The 22,867-nt window shown below is 35.4% G+C and overlaps 1 protein-coding gene across 1 annotated transcript; it reads right to left on the reverse strand.

Annotated features, from left to right (window-relative positions):
* Positions 1–3,669: 3,669 nt before the first annotated feature.
* LOC117178347 (trypsin delta-like) lies at positions 3,670–10,560 on the reverse strand. The gene is made up of 4 exons (XM_033369774.1): positions 10,544–10,560; positions 10,278–10,462; positions 5,539–5,965; positions 3,670–3,982 (listed from the first exon to the last, which is right to left on the reverse strand). Exons 1-4 carry the CDS (start codon positions 10,558–10,560, stop codon positions 3,670–3,672), a joined length of 942 nt encoding a protein of 313 aa, XP_033225665.1.
* Positions 10,561–22,867: the final 12,307 nt, after the last annotated feature.

The raw sequence follows: 22,867 nt of genomic DNA on the forward strand, positions 1-22,867 counted from the left end.
CACAGTTGATGCTGAACGATCTGGGCGCCCAAAAGAGGTCACTACACCAGAAAATGTCGAAAAAATCCATGATATGATGTTGAATGATCCCAAAGTAAAATTAAAAGAGGTAGCCAATGCTGCAGGCATATCATTGGAACGTGTGGGCAAAATCGTGCATTCAGTTTTGGGCATGAAGAACCTCTGCGCGCGATGGGTGCCGCGTTTGCTCAAAGTGGACCAAAAACGAATTCGTGTGACAACTTCCCAGCAGAATTTGGCATTATTTTCGCGTAAGTCAACCGAGTTTTTGCGCCGATTCATAACCATGGATGAAACCTGGATCCACTACTACACTCCTGAGTCAACGCAACAGGCAAAACAGTGGGTTCTACCGGGCCAAAGTGCTCCGAAAACTGACTGACAAACTTATGCACATGGAAAACTTATGCACATGGCATAATATTCGTGGACTATCTTGAAAAAGGTAAAACCATAACCGGAGCATACTATTCATCATTATTGGACCGAATGAAAATCGAAATCGCCGAAAAACGACCGCATTTGAAGAAGAAAAAACCGCTTTATCATCACGACAATGCGCCTGTTCATTCATGCTTAGTTGCACAAGTAAAATTGCTTGAAATCGGCTTCGAATTGGTTCCTCAGCCACCGTATTCACCAGAGCTGGCCCCCAGCGACTATTACTTGTTCCCTTACCTGAGGAGATGGCTCACCGGTAATCGTTTTTACTCAAATGAGGAGCTCATTGCTCCTCAATTGGTGGAGAATTAATTAGTAGAGCAAAATTGTTCTCATTTAAAGCAACTTTATAATCGTCATGTAAAATTGTCTTCATTATCTCGTGGCGTACGCCATCATTTATAAAGTATGAACTAGATACAACAATGTACATCCCATTAGGACCACGAACTAGATACAAAGATGTACACCACATTAGGATCAGTAACACAGTGAGCTGTAGTTAGAAACTTATTAGACGATAAAATAGTATTTCTACAAACAAGTTTCTCATCTCTTACAATATTCACTACATAGGGAACTTGTTTAATTGTCACTTGTCGATTTCCATTTGGCGTATTATTAATTAAACGCTTCTTACGAGAATGGAGGTGTCATGGTTTTAAAAAAATGATGTAAATAATAATTCATTATACAATAAACATCGTCTTATTTCAAAGGTCACCTATTTCAGCTCCCCTAAACACGCTGATTTTAAATTGTGCAGTTTCGTCACCTACCACCATGGTCCCTGTGCAGGCTGTACGGGCACGTCCGCGTAAGTGGCTGACCAATTAGAAAAAGCGACCCGAAGAGCGGAAAGCCCTCGAGGGTTTGAACTGAGTATATTAGCACGACGTTATAGGAATGCAAACAACTTTTTCAAGTAAATATCCTTAACGTAAAAGTAAGCTAGAAATGAACAAATAGTAATATTTCTCAAGTATAGAATGTATTTTATCAGTAATGTTCCATGATTTTGGCGATTGACGACCTTTCAGTGTCACGATATAAAATAAAATATCCAAAGTTTCAGGTTAGTGTATCGGATCGATTTGATCAAAAGCGGGAACTCTAACTTTAAATTTCGATTAGTTAATTGTATTTCATGAAACGGAAAGGTCTACAATCGATAAAAAGATGAAGCAGAATTGCGCAAATGCATTTCCACTTCAAAAATATTATTATTCAGACTTTGAAAACGTTCCTTTTACGTTAAGAATATTTTCTTAAAAAATCGTACGCAGTCGCAGTGCAATGTGTTAACTTTACCTTATGTTTAACATATTTTCTCCAAAAAAGTTATCTGCACTCGTATGTCAAGAACAGTGCTAACCCTCTTCTCATTTTCAACCTATCCTTACATGAACGATACGTCATGTTAAACAACTCACTACTGCGCGCAATATATGAGTCGGTTTTCGATTTTATTATATTAATTTTCAGTTGGAAAATTGTCGTGCGTCAACAAAAACACTGGCATGCATAAAGCGCAAAAGCGACAACGGTCCGCGACTATAAATTATAAATATTGAGGCTTATGAATTTAAGGTTGTGGTTACAGGAGACTTTTCCAAAATATATAGTATAATAAAAAGATAAAAAGAGTATTGAGTTCGATGTGCAATTGTGAATAAATATGAAGAGGTGATCGGAACGGTTGCGGAATTACGCGACCGCAAATGTACCATATAGTGACCGCTCGATTCACTAGGCCGGATAGGGTATATATTTATTTTTTTTAATTATTTCACTTACTATGATCTTCTGAAGTCCCAATTCCTTAAGAAACCAGGCTCCAAAAATTGTCGTACAGAAAACAAATTTTATTTCCATTTTTCACAACGAAAAATCGTGTACCTACTACGATCTGCACTCAATTAAATACTGAAACCATCCGTAGAACGTGATGGAAAATTTCGTGTTTTGTAAGACAACGAACTTTCGCATAATTTATTTGATGAGCTTATGAGAATAAATGGTATTACGTAGCTTATTAACATAATGTTAATCTCTTGGGTCAACACTGTAAAAAAAGTATTATTTTAAGGCTGATTTCAGGTATTAAATAAGACTAAGAAAACACAGTTTCAAGTGGTATTGAAAACAAACTACGGGACAATTTACTACATATTTACAATAAATTGTAAATTCCCCGCTTGCTAGTTTTCCTGTTTCGATTTAAATTGTATGAATCAACACTTGCTGAAATTCGCCGTGACAAATTGGGGCGAATTCGAGGTTGTACTTTACTCTGACGAATTTAGACACATTAACAAATTTGAAGCCTTTCCGTACTGACGCATTGAAGTGATTTCGCCTACTTCAAGCTTCTGCACCGCATTTGTACGTATAGAAAGATTAAAAATTGAAACACCGTCTTCTCGAATTTACATGAATTGACACCCTGATCCAATGCGTCATTGTCACAAAGTGTAATTTTCGGCGTGTCTCAGTCTTTTCAATTGAATTCGTACCAATACTTTCTTCTTTATTGGGGTGCAAAGGATCACGATGTGTCGGTCTGGCGAGTAGCTGTGATTGGAGAGAGTGTACTGGGTTCAAAAGAGGGTATATTGTTTTGAGGAGGGGTACGGGAACGTGCACATACTAGGTGACGCGTTTTTTTAAATTTAAATACAGGTAAGAATAAAATTCGTTTAAAGCCAAAAGGAAGAAAACGATCTAAATAAAAGAAAAACACATCACCTAGTATGTGCCCGTTCCCTATATTAGTTGGAGAGAAATATGCATACGAGAATATAGTTAATTAGTGGCAGGTTGAGCGCTGTGAGTATAAAGAATTAGGTAGAGGATATGTAGTGATAATGGCGGGAAGTGATTAAGGTGGTAAATTATTTATTTTGTAGAATATATTTAATAATATTGGTCAAATAAAAGTCAAAATTTTGGAAAAATTACTTTGTCATTATTATTTTAATAAATTATGATACTTTGTGATTTTGAAAATCTTTCGGATGCAGATTCATTAGCAGTTAGTAACGTTGCTTTTTATTTCGCACATCCCTATCGGATTACGTGAACGAAACGGTTACACAATTACGCCAACGTCAGCTAGGGATTTTTGCTCGCTTTCTCAGGCACTCAACTTACTTCCAAATTAGTCTATTTCCTTTATTTAGAAGATTTTGATTTTAGTTAGATTTTTTAGAATACATGTTGAATGTTTGCTATGATCCATTTTCTATACACAGGATGAGCCACATTTATAAAAACATCAGGATACTTGTGATCTAATGTTTTACTACCCCAAGAGGAGACTCCAATTAGTTGATTGTTGAAAACTAAAGGACCTCCAGAATCACCATGACATAGGCCTTTTTTTCCAGCTTTGTCAAATGTACAGATATCTGTACTATAAACAATATCTAAAGGTTTTGGGAAGTAACTTTGACATTTGCTTTTGTTGATTATTGGCAGAGTCGTTGATCGCAGTTGGTTAGGATATAATTCAATGCCCCTAAAATGGAAAATAGAAGAAACTTTATTTTGTTGAGGGTATGTTTTTTAAATGTAACTTCACTGTCCTATCAAAAATTCTGACGTCGTAATATATATACTACCTCATTCACTATCCCAATTTCCGACATAGTTTACGACTTCGGATCCTAGGTTGTTATCAACATCGGAATGTTTAAAAGTTACAAATTATTGGAGGCTTTGGCTACGGAGTACCAGTATACGTCCACTGCAGGCGCCACATTTTAACTAAAAACCGTGGACATATACTTAGTATCGGGCAGCTACCTATAGCCATGAAAAGTGGAACGGGGAAGAAAAAGAGAGAATTCGGCATGTCGTTTTCTAAAGATGGTGATTGGTTTATGTCATCTTCCATCTGCTTTTATTAGAAAAGTATCAGTCTATCAATCACCATCCTCAGAAAAGGACAGGTCAAATTTCTGGATTACCTTTCTTTCTATTCCCTATTCTACTTCTGACGGGCGTAGTTAGCGGTCCAGTACTATATGTCGATGCTTAACACAGACAAGTATCTCCTTAATGATGAGGCGCACAGAAACGCTTGGTGACTCTGGAATCTGACCATTGACAGCAGACTTGTCTGTTTTCATGTAGAAAGGATCTACGTCAGGTTAATAAGGTAGCTTCCCATGTCGGAATCCATCATCAAAAAGCTGGCTCCAAAAGTTAGTAGATGTAGCCAGCCATTCTGGCTAGCAGTTTCGTCCTGGGTTCACTTGTGTGGACTCGTCAGTGTGGCTGACCACAAGGGAGCCCTGTCACAGGCGCCTTGATTGTGATTTCTCTTCTACTACTAAAATGAGATTTCAAGCAAGTCTGGCAGGTAGATATTGGAAGAACTGCAGATTTGTGCGTGTTTTTCGGTACTGTACTACTTCTTTTTTGACGATGCCTTGCTGCCTGCTGTGACAGAATTTCAACTATAGCACAGAGATTCAGTTTCCGTCGTGTGAAAGCGAACTGACTTGATGCCGCGTCATTCCGCGATGGCGACTCCCTCATTTCATGCGTTACTGTATTAAATCCCTACATTTAACGAAATTGTGGCGCCCTCAGCGGACGTCTACTAGTACTTCGTATCTAGCACGCTAGTGGGACCTCCCAGTGGGCACAAAATTTGTCGACGTCTTTACGACACCTTTACGACAACTTTACGACATCCTATGTTCATGTCGTTTTGCTGTCTTTACGATGTTGTAAAGACATCGTCAGATCATGCGACTTTTTTATGATATCGTAAAGACAGCATAACGAAATAGACATAGGATGTCGTAAAGTTATCGTAAAGATGTCGTAACAATGTCGTAAAGACGTCGCCAAACTTTGTGCCCACTGGGCTAGCATATGAAGATCGAAAGAGAGCTCTGTTCGATTTCCGAGTAAGTCAGATGTATGTAGGTACCACTGCACAATCATAGGCGCGAAATTCAAATAAGGGATGAATATTGTAGGATAGCAAAAAATTATGGAAAGTAAAATTAGTGGAATATTGTCACAATTTTGTTATCGCTTAATAAATTAGAAATATCTTACAGAAATATCCGGTTACATCCCCAACCACTAAAAATTCCACTTAAAGCATTTGGTGGTAAAGGTCCATTATATAGATTGATTTTTCGGTTAGGTGAAGTAACTACATCAATCGGAGGAGAAATAACGAGTATAGCAAGGTCATTCCCATTCAAATGAAATTGATAATATGGATGTACTATTGTAATTTTAATTTCATGGTGCACTCCACGATTTCTAAAGTGAGAACCAGATACAACGCTGTACACCTTAGCACGATCATGAACACAGTGAGCAGCAGTTAATATATTATTAGGTGATAAAATGCTGCCTCCACAGGAATGTTTTCCATCTCTTAGAATTTTTACGATGTATGGAACTTGTTGAATAGTAACTGATCTATTTCCATTTGGCGTTTTATTAATCAAACGCTTCTTACGAGAATGCAGATCTGATGATTTAAACAGAATGGTTCAAATTATATTCTATTATGATTTTTTAAATATATTATCGCACTTACTATTCTTTTCTAAAGTTCGAATCCCTTGAAACAAAATGCCACAGAAAAATAACGTATAAAGGTAAATTTTCCTTTCCATCTTTCACCAAAAATCCGTAAGTCAATAATTTCTTTCTAATAATTAATAAAATAGGCAGTGGAAATTTTCTTTCTTCGACATGTCGGATTTAGAGCAAGGTGAGAATATATTACAGGTTTTCTGTTTTATAACACAGTATCATTTATTACCTTGCATTATCACAAAGAATTTATGCGAAAATTTTATTTCATAAACTCATGAGAATAAATCATCTTTCGTAACTTAGCTGATGAGATAGGTGTTTTAGATTATTTGGATAACGCTAGATGTTTACACATAATTGAGTTTAATGGTAACTAGTTTAAACCCGTTTGAATGCTTTTTATTAGCTTAAAGGTGATTAGGTTCCTCAGAGAATTATCGAGGCTCTTTTAAAGTAAAGGGATTGCCTCTTTTTTTAAAGGAATCTATTGTATCTGTACATTTTTAAATTTCAAACGACCCTAGTAGACCTCGTGAATTGAGCGGTTATGAAATTGTATGCCTGTAACTTGAATACATAATGACCGCATAGTGACCTTTCCGTTCGTTGGGCCCAATAGGGCATATTTTCATACTTTGTCACATTTATTCGCAATTTCTCATGTAATTCAACATTCTTTATATTTATTTATGCAACACACGCGTATTATGTGTACTTAACGTCATCTATTTTGCGAGTGGAAAGTTTCCGTCACAGTGCGTTCTTAATGTAAGCGTCATCATGCGGGCACTTCGATATTTAAAGTCGATGAACTAAAACTGTCAGCAAGGATGTTCGAACCACTTACAATATGTACCGCGAAACTTATATTACTAAAAAAGAGCAAACACCATAATTTACGTTATCAGGAGCAAACAAATTTGATTAAACATTCTTGTTTAATATGAAAAAAAGTAAACTCTGAAACTGTGCAAGTTTTCGGGATGGCGGTGGTGGGTAGCAAATCCTATTGGGAGTTTAAAATTGCATGCGCCACTGGTGGTCACTGCGTGAATCAAAAAATATGGCGGTCGGGAGTATACACTTGGCAATTCTTGTCGGTCGAGGAAACCAACTCCAAGGTACTTAAATCTCTCCTACAAAAAAATAGAAACAAATAGAGGTAATATTTTAGAATCACGGCTTTTCTAAATTTGATAATTTTATTTGAAATTTTTATTTTAATAACTTTAATTCAATAAAAACAAGAATCAGTCGGGGGAAGCGAAAACATTGTGGTTTTTATATACGTTTTATTGATAATAGAGTGTCATTTTTTAGATGTTAAATTTTCAAAAAACCTTAGGAAAGGTGGTTGGATGTAACAACTAAATCTCCCCTACTTTGCTTGAGTAATAACATTTAGAATTTCGTATATTTACTTCTAAATTCCAGTGTAAATAGCAGAAAGACCTTCCTTTTCCCAGCTCGTTTTGAGGTTAAGTATAACGAACTAAGGGAAATTGAACCTTTACTTCAATCATACCCGAACGCATTTCCAAGTTTAAAACAGGCCTTAAAAACGAAAAAATTTACTTACAAAATAGTTTTCTCGCTTTCCCCGACTGTTCTTATTTTTAATGACCAATTAAAGGTATTTCAATAAAAAATTGCAAATGAAATGATGGAATTCAGAAAAGCCATGATCCTACAGTACTACACAAATAAATTTAATTGCCACTGAAGTGAATGTATTAATATTACATTTTAGTCACAAAAATTACTCACCTGTAACAGTACAGCAGGACAGCTACTGTACGTTTACACGATTGACTGGTACCGGCCTGGCACGAACATGTCATTTTGTCAATGAACACAGAATATTCTACATCTGAGTCCTTATTACAGTTATTCTTAATTTTTAATCTGCCAGTTATCGTATGTGGATCTTTTGTTAGGGCACTAGTTTGAAGGCATAAAGCATACAACTCAATGCTTTCACCCGTTTTTGCTCTCACGCCGCACATGATTATCATGTCAGAATTAATCATTCGCTGAACTTCTATAATGTTCCTGGATGACGGCGTAGCTTTCGTGAACTCGCGCAGAGTATCTAACCGCAGTGACAACCTTTTTCACACCCTTAATTAATAATAATACCTTGTTTTCTTTCCGACTCCCATTCAAAGCAATACTGATGTGTATACTCCGGCGGACATGTTTTTTGAGCGACACGAGCGCTCTCTGTTTTTCTAATACGCAGACACGGGTAAATTAAATACTTAACGGAAATAGGGAAGAAGGTTGATTGCTAAATGTTAAAATAAATTATTGGTCTGCCTATGCACTTTAAACGTTTGTGGGCCGTTGAGCATCTCGTTTGAAAGAGTAGCTTTCTTTTAAATAGTTAGTCTAGATTTTTCGTCTCTCATTCGAATAAAGCCTTCGGAGACAGCATTATCCAAAAACGCATGAATATTTTCACCGTAACACTACACGTTAACGATTACAGTGGGGAAGTACACACTTTTACCTGTTGTGCAGTTCCGTAACCAGACATGCAAACAAGTTATTTAGCAGAAAATCACTTAAATTTATGCATATTAGACCCACGAAAAACATAGTTTTCACTATTACCACGTCAAGACTTGATAGTTAGAAATTTAAAAAAACTACAATGGGACACTGAAGTCTGAACTTGGTCGGACCTCTCTTTCTATTCAATATTTCTTTGTTTTCTTTGTCGAATCATAGGTTTTATGATTCGACATACAGAAGAAATTTGAATTTTCATTAAATATTAACAAGTAATCTTATAGCAAATAAATAATTTTAAGCCGTAGTATAAAATTTTTGATAAAAATAAATTGATATTCACTGCTATTTTTGATGCATATTTTCTCGAATATCTTTGCGATACTAATTTGCGATATATACTTACGTGTAAGATACCGCTGTTGTCAATGACAACCTCGTTTTATCATGGCACAAAGTAATCCGATAAATCCCATCGGCTTCAGTATAGGCACTGAGGCCCACTGTTGCTCGACTTGAGCTCCCCATTGTGCTTATTAGTCCATGTCGTTCGGTGTTTTTGCGATATCGTGAAGACATCGTCAGATTATACGACTTATTTACGATATCGTAAAGACACCTCAACGACATGGACATAGGATGTCGTAAAATTGTCGTTAAAGATGTCGTAACGATGTCGTAAAGACGTCGCCGAATTTTGTGCCCACTGGGTCGCTTCGAGTGAACTGTTACAGCGTGAAGCATTTACACTAACCGGCGTTCAGGGTACAGCGTCTTACAGCAATGCTCCTGTTTGGTCATGCCTGAGTCCTATTTGCGGCATGGTGTCAATTCTAGAAAGAACTATATCAGGAGGCCCTATCTCAGAGTTTCATTGCATATTTGCATATTTTTGAGGATACCATTTATTTCCCTGTTATCTGCGTTATAAGGTATCAAGCAAGTACCGTTTTATAACCTTATTACTATCATGTGCCAAAAATTAAAACGCTCTACGCGCTCCTAATCCAAAAAGGTGGAAATTTTGTGGATATTAAAAATAAATTTGAATTCTGTGAGAAACGTTTGTTTGTCAAAGCGGCCGAAGTAGAGGTCAAAAGTGTTGCGCTGAAACAGCAAAAAGTTGTAGAAATCGTTAATTAGTGCTGTAGCTGTGTGAAACAGCAATATTTTTTCCGTATCTATTTATACGTTTAAAAATTAAAAGATGTGTTCTTAATTTTTCGACCCATGAATAAATACAAACAAAATATATAAATGTAAAGAAGGATAAAAAGAGTGTTGAGTTATGTGTGAAATTGTTAATAAATGTTTAAAAGGATGAAACTATGCCCTAGCGGACAGCGTGCAAGGAACGCTTACGCAATTGCGTGACCCTTCCGTTCTAGGGTTTTGTGCAATAAACAGACATTAACTGAATGCTTGAAAAACTAAAGTTTAAAATTTACCAAACAAAGTTCTATTTCGTGTTAAGTCATACTTATGGGCGGGCATTAAGTACTTATCTTTTGTTCTATCCATTCTATCCATTCGTGTCCAAGAAACTTATCGTCCTATCGACTGAGTTGGCGTGATAAAGGGCCAAATGAAAGGCCCTATAAATTTTATAGTTTATAGAATCAAATTCTGGTATGAAAGGATCCAGTCTCTGTATAAAGGATGTGACAAATTTGTAAAAACATCAGGAAATAATGGAGTTATTTTCGATGCACTGTACGACATAGTACCAGCTAGACGACCATTGACAGCTAAAGGTCCGCCAGAATCGCCAAAACTGCCGCCTTTTCGTTCAAATCTATCAAAAGTACAAATTTCTGTATATCCAATGTGTTCGTAGAACGTTTGACACTCCAGTTCGCTGATTATGGGCACATTAATTGATCTTAATTCACCAGGACGTACCAGTTCATTCCTGAAAAAAGAATTTAAAAAATAATATCAAGTGTCCATGAAAATTAATTAAAGTAATTATTAATGCACACTACCGACTCACCGTGATGCGAGCAACATTTCTGCGGAGAAATCAATTTTAGCCCACAATATTAATTCGCGTGCTAAAAATATTTATGAATAATGTCCAGCGGATGAGAATGAGAACCTCCCGCCCCCCCCCCGCAGATCTCAGACATAGTCGCGGCGCGGTTTTATTACAATTAATTAAGAATATATGCTTTTTGGAAATTATTTTAAAAATTATGATAAGTAAATTCACAGTCTGAATATTTTATAAGGAATAGGCTCAATTTTTTACGGAATCAACTAAGAATATCTTTTTTCTGACTCTTTGCTCTTATAGTTTGCAATTTCTTAATAATTATGAATTATTTAAACAATTTGTATAAATATGTTAAGAATTTGGGTATTTTTCAAATAAAAAAATCTCATTATCTATGAAGAAATTAACTAAGCATGACTGTTTGATGATCTTTCGCCCTGATGCGTTCCAAATTGACAACAGTTGTTACTTAGTTAAAAAATATTCATGCAAAAATTCATAGTTTGATTACTGCTCAACGAATACGCTTCACTTTTCTGTATGGAATCGTTTAAGAATGTGTCAGGTGAACTCTTTCTATGATACTGTTGTTTATAAAAAATTTTCTGTGAATTAATAATTTTTTCAATTTACAAAGTAACATGCAAAGAGTTGTAATGAAACCTTTATTTCTCTCACATTTTTTACCAAAACTTTGGATTTGACTAAGCTAAACATTGTGTAGGCTAATAATTAACTGGTCCACACAAAAAACGTCCGTCAATAAATTTATTTTTATAAGATTGTGATCAAATTTAAACGTAAAAAAATTAAATCTATCAAAATTTTGCATCAAACCATCATTGTTGATTTTTGAAATTTGTTTGAAATTATTTTTGTACTTAATAACAAAAATAAAAATAATAAATTTTTGATTTTGAAAGTATACCGTTTTTAAACATATACTTGGATTAATTTAAACATAAATAGAAAACACGAAGCAATTATTCAAATTTATGAAAAAGAGCTTTTTAGTTAAATTAATGACAATTAATAAATAACTTGTTATTTTTAAAATCTATTTTATAAACAATTATCTATTTCAGGTATTTATAATAGAATAAATAGCTTTATACCATAGGTTTCGTATTTGATGATCCAATACAAATTTATAACTTTTTAAACAACAATAATTAACAAATGCACAATTTGGCTGATTTTGGACGTACAAACCTGATTCTTTCGACGCAATCAACTGTAAATAATTAGCTTCTAAACTAAACACTTTTAATTGTTAACAGCTAAATGTTAAGCAATGACTTGTTGCTGTAAATCGATAACATTTGGTAATTGTTTAAACAACTTGAATTAAACAATGCATAATTTGGCTATTTTCAATATTTAAACATTGTTCTTATTACGCAATCTACTGCGAATAAAATAATGTGAATTTGTAGGCTCTTGCTCCTTCAATCCTAGAAGGTAAGCAAGAGTGGGAAATTTATACAAGAGTCTTTGTACAATACCGTCCTTTGGTGTTCGGTCTATGGCTGGGGATTAACTTTCGTAGCTGCCAGTTAGAGATTAAGTTTCCTCCTCTGCATACTTTTTTAGAGCTACCAATGTTTGTAGAATGTTACCAGGAACAGTATTGACGGACCAGTTGAAGTGATCCTAGCAGAATAGCCTTTTGCATCTGGCTCGCGATGAACTGAACTTGACGCTGACAAACTGTAATCTTGTTGAGTTAGCTAAGAAATAAAGCTTTTATACCTCCAAGGCAGCCGATTATGAGAACCACAATATGAACTTAAAATCCTTGACACAGCCTGCTAATCTCCAAAAGAAATGCTTCATATTTCACTTGTAGGACGATATCAGGATTTGCAGTGCTGATACATTCAGTGGTAGATAATAAGAAAATACAGTGCATCTTACACTGATCATTTTTCACAGCGGACTCGAGTTCCCCCTGGGCGCATGGTAAGACGAGCATTACATTAACACCATAGAAGTGCCGAGGATGGTAATCTAACACTCTTAGAGCCCTATTGTTTCTCTCTATGTACCCGTAGCGTCCATGCCTTGGGCATCCACAGAGAACATGTCCAAGTGTTTCTGGCTCTTGGTTGCATGCTCGGCAGTTGGTATCGCCTACAGGTAAATTCATTATTCTCTCGCAATAAAGTAAGGTGTCTATAATGCTGTCCTGACAGGCAAAAAATCCCTCAGTCTCCAATCTTAATGCAGTATACATACGAAATATGTTGCACAGAACCGTCGATAGATCATGTCTAAGTATAGTGCCCTAGAATTTACAATAAAGGGGCTTGTTAGCATATACTCTTAGTAAAAGCGAATGCTCTGCTTCCTGTACACGACTTTTGAGCATTGAAGGTGTCAGTAGTGCTAGCCCATGTGCAGTGTCCCAGAAATAAAATGGGAGACCCAGCTGCTCTGCGGTCTAATCTTCAAGACGGTATATAAACGCCGCAGCATTAAGAACTTCATGTTGATGTACAAATCACATAAGGTAATCTGTGCTTTTTACAACTGAGCAGGCTATATCCAGAACCGTCTTTCGATGACGACACTCCAAGCTCAGCAAACCCCTATCCCCTTTATCTCGAGGCAGATATATACAAGGGCGGAATATCTAGAATGACTTCTGTTGCTGATGACAGAGACAAAGGCCGAAATTATAGAGATTAGGATTGTCAGGGTTACTCACCACGATTTATTGATTACAAAGGGAAGGTATGAGAGTCTGATTTCGGGTCCATGTCGACCGTTTTTAGGATTTGATGATTATTGTTTTTTCTCGTTTGGAAGTTAAGAAAAGGGGGTTGATGGGTTTTCAAGGTGGACATTTGTTATTCAGTGACGTGTTATCTGAACCTTTAAAGAGTCGGAGAGTATTTTCGAGTCCGAGTGATTTTGATTTACCATTTTTCTAAGATTGTGTTTAAGTGATTGCATTTTTTTCGGTGCTCTGATGTTGTGGAGCGTCGATTGTCGACGTTCTTGTGTTTGAGCTGATTGCAACCTGATTGTTAATTGCCTTGTAAATATAGAGTGTATGTGTGGGTGATCCTAATTTTCAGAAAATTCCCTAAATAAGGAAGTTAGACGAGGCCCAAGATCTCGAAGGAGGCGAGATCTCTGGAGGCGAGACGAGACCAGGGGTCTCGAAGTGTGCCTCTAGAGGTGTGACGAAAACCGGGTGTCCCGAAGTGTACCATTATGATGGAAGGAGGGATGTAGGAGATTGGGAGCAGAGAAGGCCCAAGAGTTCCAAAAGATGTGGAGAATGGATTGAGTAATTCGGGAAGAAATGCTTAGAAAATGTAATACGGTTTTTTAAACTTGATCTGAATACCATACCATTTGTAAAAAATGAATAATAATAAAAGCATTGGCATTACAAAGATGTATATCAAATTATATCAGATTACTTTTTACCACGCCCTTCTGTGTAGAGCGGTATAGGACTGGCCAGAATATTGGTCGTCTGGATTTTATTTGACCCAGATAATTCGAATGCCCAAATTTGTCTGAAAATTTGGCGATACCTTTTTTCAAGGGCCAGAGCTTATCCCTGTCGCTTTATAGTACCTACTTATCACCGCCACAGGAATATTAACGTCCTCTTGTGAAGAGGCAAATAGTTCAGGGTCGTCCCTGTATAAAAGGTGGTTGACCTTAAATTCTCTTTTGTTCGGCAGGCCACAGGTATCCAGACATTTTGCCTCCGAGCAGAATAGATAGAGGCAAGAGGAATATGCAGAAAAACATCTAACTTTGAGAGTCTCCTTGGAAAATCCCCCTCTTACATGTGTCATAATTGGCAGTCAGTTGTCGTTTACCAGATTTTATGACAAATTTTTTCCTCTAAAAGAGCATAAGTCGAATGCCGGGTACTAAATCCAAGTCATGGAATACAACTACCTATTAACGGCTACTGGAAAAGTTAGTCAAAGCTACGTCGATTATTTTTTTCTGGAATTTGGAATCAAATACAAAATTTGGCCAGTATATCAATTAATAAATTAAGTATTAAATTTTTATGCAGATCAATATAAATAAAATGTTTATAAGTCATAATAAACTTTAAATGTAAATGTTGATTTGACTCGAATCGATTAAGAGTCATTTCTCACGCTTAGCAGTTGGCAGGATAACCACATGTCGAAAACTTTAAAAAAGTAAACTTTACCTTCAATACACAAGCAATAAATTCATTGTTTGAAATTTCGCGCACTTCCCGATTTCAGCAGAAGTTGTGTGCCAATTTTAGTCAATGCCACACCGTTCTTGTCATCTTTATCTCGGTGTGTATTGCTAAAATTAAGTTTAAATAACCTGGCCACAAGTAGAAATGAGCAGTATTTTAAATTTCACATTATATTTTCTGTCTCGAAAACAGTTCTCCTAACAATATTCAACGTGTTATAAAGCCCAAATCAACCATTTTTTGAGCACGCGAAAGGCAGCTGGTATTTAAACAAGCTATGGACCGGTAGTTGTTTGGACTTGACAAACCTTTAGTCTTAGGGATCAGTACCGTGCGTCCTTTCATGAACCACTGCGGGATGGGTTGTTCTCCGTTTAAGAAAGTAGTACAGTAGAAGTAAACTTCTTCCACCAATAGTTGTTGATTTTAGCTGGCCCTGGCGCTGAAGAGTTCATAGTTCTAGCAATAAGTTTCTCATTGGAACATTATTTTTATCTATAAGTTTATTAATAGGTCCATAACGTAATGAAAATTGCTTATACGATTTCTGTTTATAATATAAATTGTTTATTGTGATAGAAATGTCCTTAATAAATTAGAAATGAGTTATCTACAGTTGATTTCGTGGAAGGAACCAAGGACGTTCAACCAAATAGTGGTAAGGGAAATTTTACATTCAAATATGATGATTAATGATTAATTTTTATATTCGAGTATTATTTTTACGATTAAAGCAAGTAAATTTTAACACAAAAATTCCCTTTGCAAACGAAGAATCCATAGTGTGCACTATTTGTTAAGTTAATTTGTTTATAAAAATTAAATTAACAACATCATTTTTTTGCTTTCAACTACTTCCGTGCTACCAGATTAACAAAAAAACGAAAAAATCGACTTATTCTTCACTCTTCGCATTAACATAAAAGTTTATAAAAAGAATTTGAAAATCAAGCCACATAAATCTCTTCAAAATTTAAAGCTTAATTTTTCTTTAAAAAATCTGAAATCAGTTAAGAATTGCCAGATACAAGTTTTTTTAATCTCGTTTTCTGATTTTATCTCACTTTGCGGTGCCGTCACCTTTGAAATTCAAGGTTGATATTTATTAAGTCACCCAACCGGGTGGTGGGTAGTAGCGGACTACAAACTGGGTGACCTATTAAAAATAAGTCTTCAACTTGAAGGGTATTATCATCAGACGAGAAAGACAAAAATAAATATTCGCACAATGAAATTATTATTTTATTAACTGCTGAAGATTTTAAAATATTTAATACATTTGTATTTCAGTCTTCCTCACGTGATAATTCAATATTAAACAAGGCAAAATTACTTTATCTACGGCTAAGTTAACGCAGAATTTAAAGAACATGGAGCGGTTGTAAAATTTGTATTTTATTGTAACTTACTCTTTTACACAGCTGTATCCCCAGCCACTGAAGACACCAAAAGTTTTTTTTTTCAGAGGTCCATAGTGTAATTCTATTGGTCGATTGTCTGAAGTTGTAAAGTTAATAGGTGGAGCAATAATAAGCAAGGCAAGATCATGCGAATGCCAATCAGGTCGATAATTTGGGTGTATAATTTTCCTTAATATTCTGTGTTTTTTTCCACCATTTATTAAATTTGAATCAGATAAAATGAAGCGGTTCACATTTGGCTCAAAAACACAATGAGCTGCAGTTATGATAATTTTAGGTGATAAAATACTGCCTGCGCATACACTGGTTCCATCTTCATGAATATTAACAATGTAGGGGATTTTTTCAATTGCCACGGGTCTATTTCCATGCTGTCTTGTATCAATTAAACGTTTTTTTCGGATAAGAAGGCCCGACGGAGAAACTGTAGAAATGTTAGATAATTAATTTTTATTTTTAAAGATTTTTTAATCATGTAAAGCTAAATTTTCAAAACTTTGCAAACTTATATCATAATTATTATGCCTGATTGAAAATGTAATTTCACTTACTATTATTTTTCTCCGATAATGGTGAAATACCTTGAGACAAAAAACCACAAATAATTAAGAGACTCAAGTAACATGATTTCATTTAGTCAAAAGAAATGTCCTCAGATAATAGTAAGAAAGAACCAAATTGTATAGTGACTTTGTGTTTCATTGACATAAACAGCAAATAAAAGTTGTAACTATTATTTGTGTAATGTATAAAACCTGTTAATCTTGACAATGGAATTATTAGCTCTAATTATGTAAAAAACTTTTGCTTCAAAATGAAAGAGGTTCAAATCCGATAAGATGGTAGCATATTTTTGTTTGATAAGAGGCAATAATTTTTCGTTATATCACTGTACTGAAAAGAAATTGTAGTTCAAACAAAAAAATACTGTGAAATAAATAAAAAACAATTGATTAAAGTACAGTACCATCCAAGAGTCTGAGGACACCTGAAAAAGTAGCCATTACAAAAATTCACTCCTTTTTGGCAAGATATCTCCAGCATAAAGAAGGATAGAACAATTCCTAAAAAGAGGATTAAAGAGCTTATTAAATGCCTTGTAGAATGTTCCTATTTACAGTATTTTTGATAGATAAAGACTGGGTTAGTTAGCAACAAATTTTGGTTTAATTCCCGATTTTCGCCAATTTTTTAGATTCAATTTAAACTCCTGGAAAAATCTGAAAAAATTATTTCAAAAATATAAGGGTCGTACACGGTGAATCCCGAAATCTCTTTTTTAAAATGAGCCCGAGAAACTGTAAAAATGTATATTGGTTCACGAATCATCATAATAAATGTGGAAGCGTGCACGAACCGAAAATCGGCTAACTTGTCTTCAGTCGGTAATGCAGACTCCTTCATCACTTACTGAACGAGCAAGGTTCTGTTTCATTCAAAGTTACTTTTCGTCTGTTTTGCAGATTTCTACAGCAGTATTTCTATCAATAGATGACGTCAAAGTAGACTTATCACTGAGATGTAGTTGATATTTCTACAAATAGATGGCGCCATTGTGAACTTATCATAGAAACATAGTTGACATAAAAAAATATGATGTCACAACTTGATTAGGTAATTTGCTAGTTAACATTTCTGGCAACAGGTGGCGCTACTGTAAACTTAGAGAACATTAGTGTCTATTTTTAATAATAGGTGTTGTCACTGTATAATTATCATAGAAACATGTTGATATTTCAACCAATATAATAAGTAAATATTAAAATAAAAGGACCATCCTCTTTTTTATTTACCATAAAAATGTAGTCAGTTTTCGCGTATCTCGAACTAAATGAATACTGCACCGGTTTTCGCGCTATGCAATTATTTACTTATATTATACACGAATTTGGATAAAGACCAAAATTGTCCGATACCTGGCCTCCATGTAATTTTTCAGTAGAATATCAGGTTTCCTAAAATGAAAAATCATCGTTTGGTGAAATGCACTCATCTAAATATTAACTTCTATGCTGTTTGCATTGGTCTGCCTATGGGTCTCTATAAATCATAATACTATTTTTAACTTTCTAAATGGTGAATAACAGGTTAGTATCAATTTCATAAAAAGATGGTATTTTTTGCAATTTTTTCAGCATGAATTATTTTTATTCAATAAGCCACAAGTTTTCAAGTATTTTACAAATAATTTCGTACTTTTTAAATAATTGTTACTTGTGTAAGCAATTTATTCCGCCTGTAAATCATGAAAAGTCATTATTTTGCGGGATATATGATACATTGGATCAATGCAAAGAGTAGTTTTTTCTTAAACATTTTTTCTGGAATATTTAAATAATACCTATTTGTTTAAACAATTTTTTCCTGTGATGTCTTCATCTTTCATAAGAAAAGGGGCAAGTGCTGTTGTTTAAATAATTGCAATTTGTTTTTAACAAAAAACATCGCTGCTTAAAATTCATTTAACTGCGTTATTAATTTTTACGATTTACCGGCGAAAACATTGTTTGAATAAATATAAATTGTTTCAAGAATTTCCAAATATCATAAACAGCAAAATATTACTCTAAGCATTTGTTAACTGTATCATCAATTCTAGAAAACACTAACTTTTCACGATTTAGTGCAAAATGATATAAATAGAAATTGTTTAAGTAATTGCAAAATATGTTGAACAAAAAATATTCTTTTCCAAATTCATCAGCTATATTTCCCGAAAAATGCTAACTTTCAACGTTTACTGAGAAAAATTGAGTTTATTTAAATAGAAATTACTAAAAAAGTGTAAAATTAATTTAAAAATATTTCGAAACTTGTCAAAAATCGAAAAAAATTAATGTTAACCAAATGAAAGAAGTACTTCCTACCGTACATTCGAAATAAAAACTTGCATTTTATATTTTTGGGGACATTTTCCATTAACTATACAATCGCACATTTTCGTTTAATGCCTTTAATTTTAAAGTTTACATATTTATTTTTCAAACAAATGTTAATGATCAATAGAAAAAGGCATGACAAATTCTGCTGTCCTACGGAAAACCCTAGTAAGTGACTTTTGCCATAGAGGTTATTTTCTTATGCTCATGTATCGGAAAATGGCCTCTATAGCAAGTGTCTCTTACTAGGTTTTTCTGTTGGACAGCAGAAACCATATTAAAACCGTAAAAGATAAGAATTTTTTATGGATATTAAAAGAGTTACAAGTTACTGAATTTGATGTTACATCCAGAAAGCCCAAGAATATCACCTCCTCCCTCTCGATAAATATTTTACTCAATGGCAACATTTTTTCCCACGAATTGCCATCCAGTACGCGGAAAAAAGGTTGAGCTGTGGGACCAAAATTATTCGTTATAACAGCTTAACGTATAACTGGAAACGAACGAAGTAATTCAAGAAGATCCTACAGCCTACAAGAAGGCTTTCCAGAATGCTCTGGAACCAGCCAGGGATCGGGGGATTTCTGGGAGTTTGTTAACTTTTTCAATTCTAGGTCGATATTTAAATACAGCATTCATTTGAAATCATTAAAAAAATTTGCGAACGTCTTGTACCCGCCACAAATTACCCTTGTCCATATTTGGACTGCGAATACACATCCACTTTTAGATTATCCGATCACCAGGCACTAAATAAACGTTGTGATCAGTAAACGTAAACCGGAAAAAGCCCATGTTCAAGATAACGTTCCGGGTGGAATTTGATAAATTTCTTCCGGACTTAGTTGTAGATTACCTGGAATGTCTTCTCAGTAGGATCTGGGAGAATAAGGCCCCCTTCTTTGCGTTCTTCTTTTACGTCTAAATTTCGGGCATGATTTAGGGCTGCCAGAGGCACATATTTGTTTTGAGCTCTCGAGCCCTGTACACAAAGACTTTGCACGCTTTTTTGTAAATTTTAAGAAAGCCTTTATTTCTGTGAATCATGGTTTACCGTGAAGTGAATTGTTGAGTTTTCTTGTCAGCACAGCATTCATTAAATTTTTGAAGAGTCTGTACGACTGAGCTAAAGTGCCCATTTGCACACTGGAGGGCCTCACATCCCCTTTTGTCGTGAATTGTGGTGTTCATCAGGGAGGAAGCAGTAGATTCCAAAATCACTTTGGTTAAAAAAAGCTGGAAATGGTTAGAAAATACAAATACCTCTGCAGGTTATTCAGGAGCTCAGTTATCGCTCTGGCTTGTACTAAAAGGATGGCTGCTGCAAATATTTCTATAGATTCGACGTTGCAGATCCTCCTGGCGTTTAAATCGGAATCTTTGGTGCACCAAACAAATCCTGTGCCTTTTTCAAGAGAGTTTCAGAAATCCCTATACATACCCCAGGATATGCAATTAGATTAGAGCTTGGGCGAGTCTTAGCTGCCCATAACATCTTAAAGTTGGCTCTAAGCTGGTTTAGAAATTATGCTGTTTATGGGGTAAGAAAGGCTCCCTAGAATATGCCAATATGAAACAAATTTGAACAAAAGAAAATTTGTGAATAAGTATAAAGTTCAATTTTTACCTTGGAAGTTTATTTACTCTCATATATTCATTATAAGCGTGCACATACCAACCACCATCGTGAAATTCGCCTTACATCGACAGTGGGTCTAGAGCTCTGCTCGGTCCTACCGGCTATCATTAGTTTTGCATCACGAACCCCATATGCCAGGGGTTAACTAGGTCACACAGGTTAAGCATTTGCTCTCGTTGTGTGGAAGGCGTATGTCCTGGACTAAACTTGATTAGTCTGCAGTCTAAAAAAGAGATCATTTTAAATAAATTCGAGGCACATCTTGGAGACTAAGACCTGAACAGGTTTCTACAGACTTCGTCGCTTCAGCTGGCACCTTACCTCTGCATAGATCCATTGCGAAAAATAGTTCCTTAGAGGTGGAATTCTCTTCGTATTTGTCAGACTTCTATCTTAGATCTTAGTTTTGGATTGGTGAAGGGACAGTTCTGCTCAATATGCAACCAGTGTGTGGAATAAGAATTTAAAGGTATTTCAAATTCGGCGATTTTTAAATTGAGATATTTAGGATTTCGAGAAAAACGCCAAATTTGACCTCGAAACGTATAATGCCATTAATTTCCTTCGTAGGTGTGAAGAAGGCGAGCTAGAAATCGATATTCAGGCCCTTGAATTATAGAAGGAGTGAATGATGAAGTTGCAGGTAATGCAAGATTGGATTATTCAAAATTTACATAGTGATTTTCAAAAACAATCTAGTTATTACAACCTTCGTCGCACTCAAATTCGTTTTTCACCCGGAGATCTTGTTTTAATCTGTACTCGAATACCCTACTCCAAAGTTAAACAAATTGCCGCGAAACTAAATCCTAAATCTTTGGGACCATAATGAGTTTCGAAAGTTCTGTCCTCAACAGTTTACGAAATTTCTGACCTTTTCCATAAAAGGATAGGCAAAGTCCATATTCAAGATCTTAATTACCGCCATGGTTGAAAAAATGGAGAAATTGCGAAATATGAAGCACAATTAGTGAAATTGAGATTAACGGCACCTGATGAAACCCCGCTGACGGAGCAATATAGAGTTTCTGAAGTCTGAGCCTGGCTAGGAATACATCCAACCATATACCATCGCGCTTTTCGTAATGAAAAAGGGTTAAATCCTGTCTCAAAATCAACAATTGAAAAAACTGCAAGGCGCTTTATGAATCATGGATTTATCGAGGACCTTCAGAGAACTGGTCGGCCAAAATCTGCAGGATCTGAAGAGATTCAGATGGACATAGCCAAAGCATTTGTTGAAAACCCACACCTTAGTTTACGTGGAGCTAGTGATGAGTGTGACGTTGCTCCTGAGACAGTGCGAAATACTTTTAAAAGCATTAATTTCCAGCCTTGCAAAGTTCATCGGGCACAAGAGCTCAATGAAGACGATCCTAATCGTCGGGTTGAATTTTGTGAAATTATGATGGACAGAATTGATAGAGATCCTCTTTTCTTGTACAATACAGTATTTTTAGATAAATCTACTTTCACTTTATAAGGTGAAGTTAACAGGCAAAATTGTAGATATTGGTCAGATACAAATCCTGATTGGATATTGGAGAGTCACACACAATATGATCGAGTGGCCTGCTAGATCTCCTGATCTGACGCCTCTCGACTATTTTCTTTGGGGTTATTTGAAGAGCAAAGTATACTCAACGCCATCGCAAAGTTCAGACGAATTGCAGAATCGGATTCTGCAACAGGCTACTTTCAATGATAGGGAGATGATTCGTAATGCTGTAACTCATTTTTACAATCGCATAGCTTTTTGCCAAGAAGCTCAAGGTTTTCAGTTCAAACATCTTCACTGAAGCGTGAGAAGCAAGGGGACTCACGCTAATCAAGCATCCCAAAGGAACCAGAATTTACTACGTCCACGTTGTTGTTTCTGGGTAATGCTAAACGTAAACATAAACTGTTTGGAAAAAACCTTGAAAAAACCTTGAAGATCATCACCAAGCTCAATACAAAGTTCACCAATGAATTTCTCGTTGAAATTTACTTCAGGAATTACACTGACCTCTTGGAAAACTTTGTTAATTTCAAATAACCTCTAACTGACCTTGAAATTTAAAATTGACTTATGACTTGGGTACGTACCCAAGGTCGAAATTAAGGTCACATTGAATTCCTCGTTGAAATTTACTTCAGGAATGACCTTCACTTTTTTGGAAAATA

This window comes from Belonocnema kinseyi, chromosome 1 (genome assembly GCF_010883055.1).
Source record: "Belonocnema kinseyi isolate 2016_QV_RU_SX_M_011 chromosome 1, B_treatae_v1, whole genome shotgun sequence".
Lineage (NCBI taxonomy): Eukaryota > Metazoa > Arthropoda > Insecta > Hymenoptera > Cynipidae > Belonocnema > Belonocnema kinseyi.

What these genes read in the sequence shown, in the direction of transcription:
- LOC117178347 (XM_033369774.1), bottom strand. An exon ending in TGTCAATGGTCGTCTAGCTG is followed by an intron (nt 5,966 to 10,277) that starts GTACTATGTCGT and finishes TTAAATCATCAG; the next exon opens with ATCTGCATTCTCGTAAGAAG. An exon ending in GGATGTAACCGGATATTTCT is followed by an intron (nt 3,983 to 5,538) that starts GTAAGATATTTC and finishes TTTCCATTTTAG; the next exon opens with GGGCATTGAATTATATCCTA.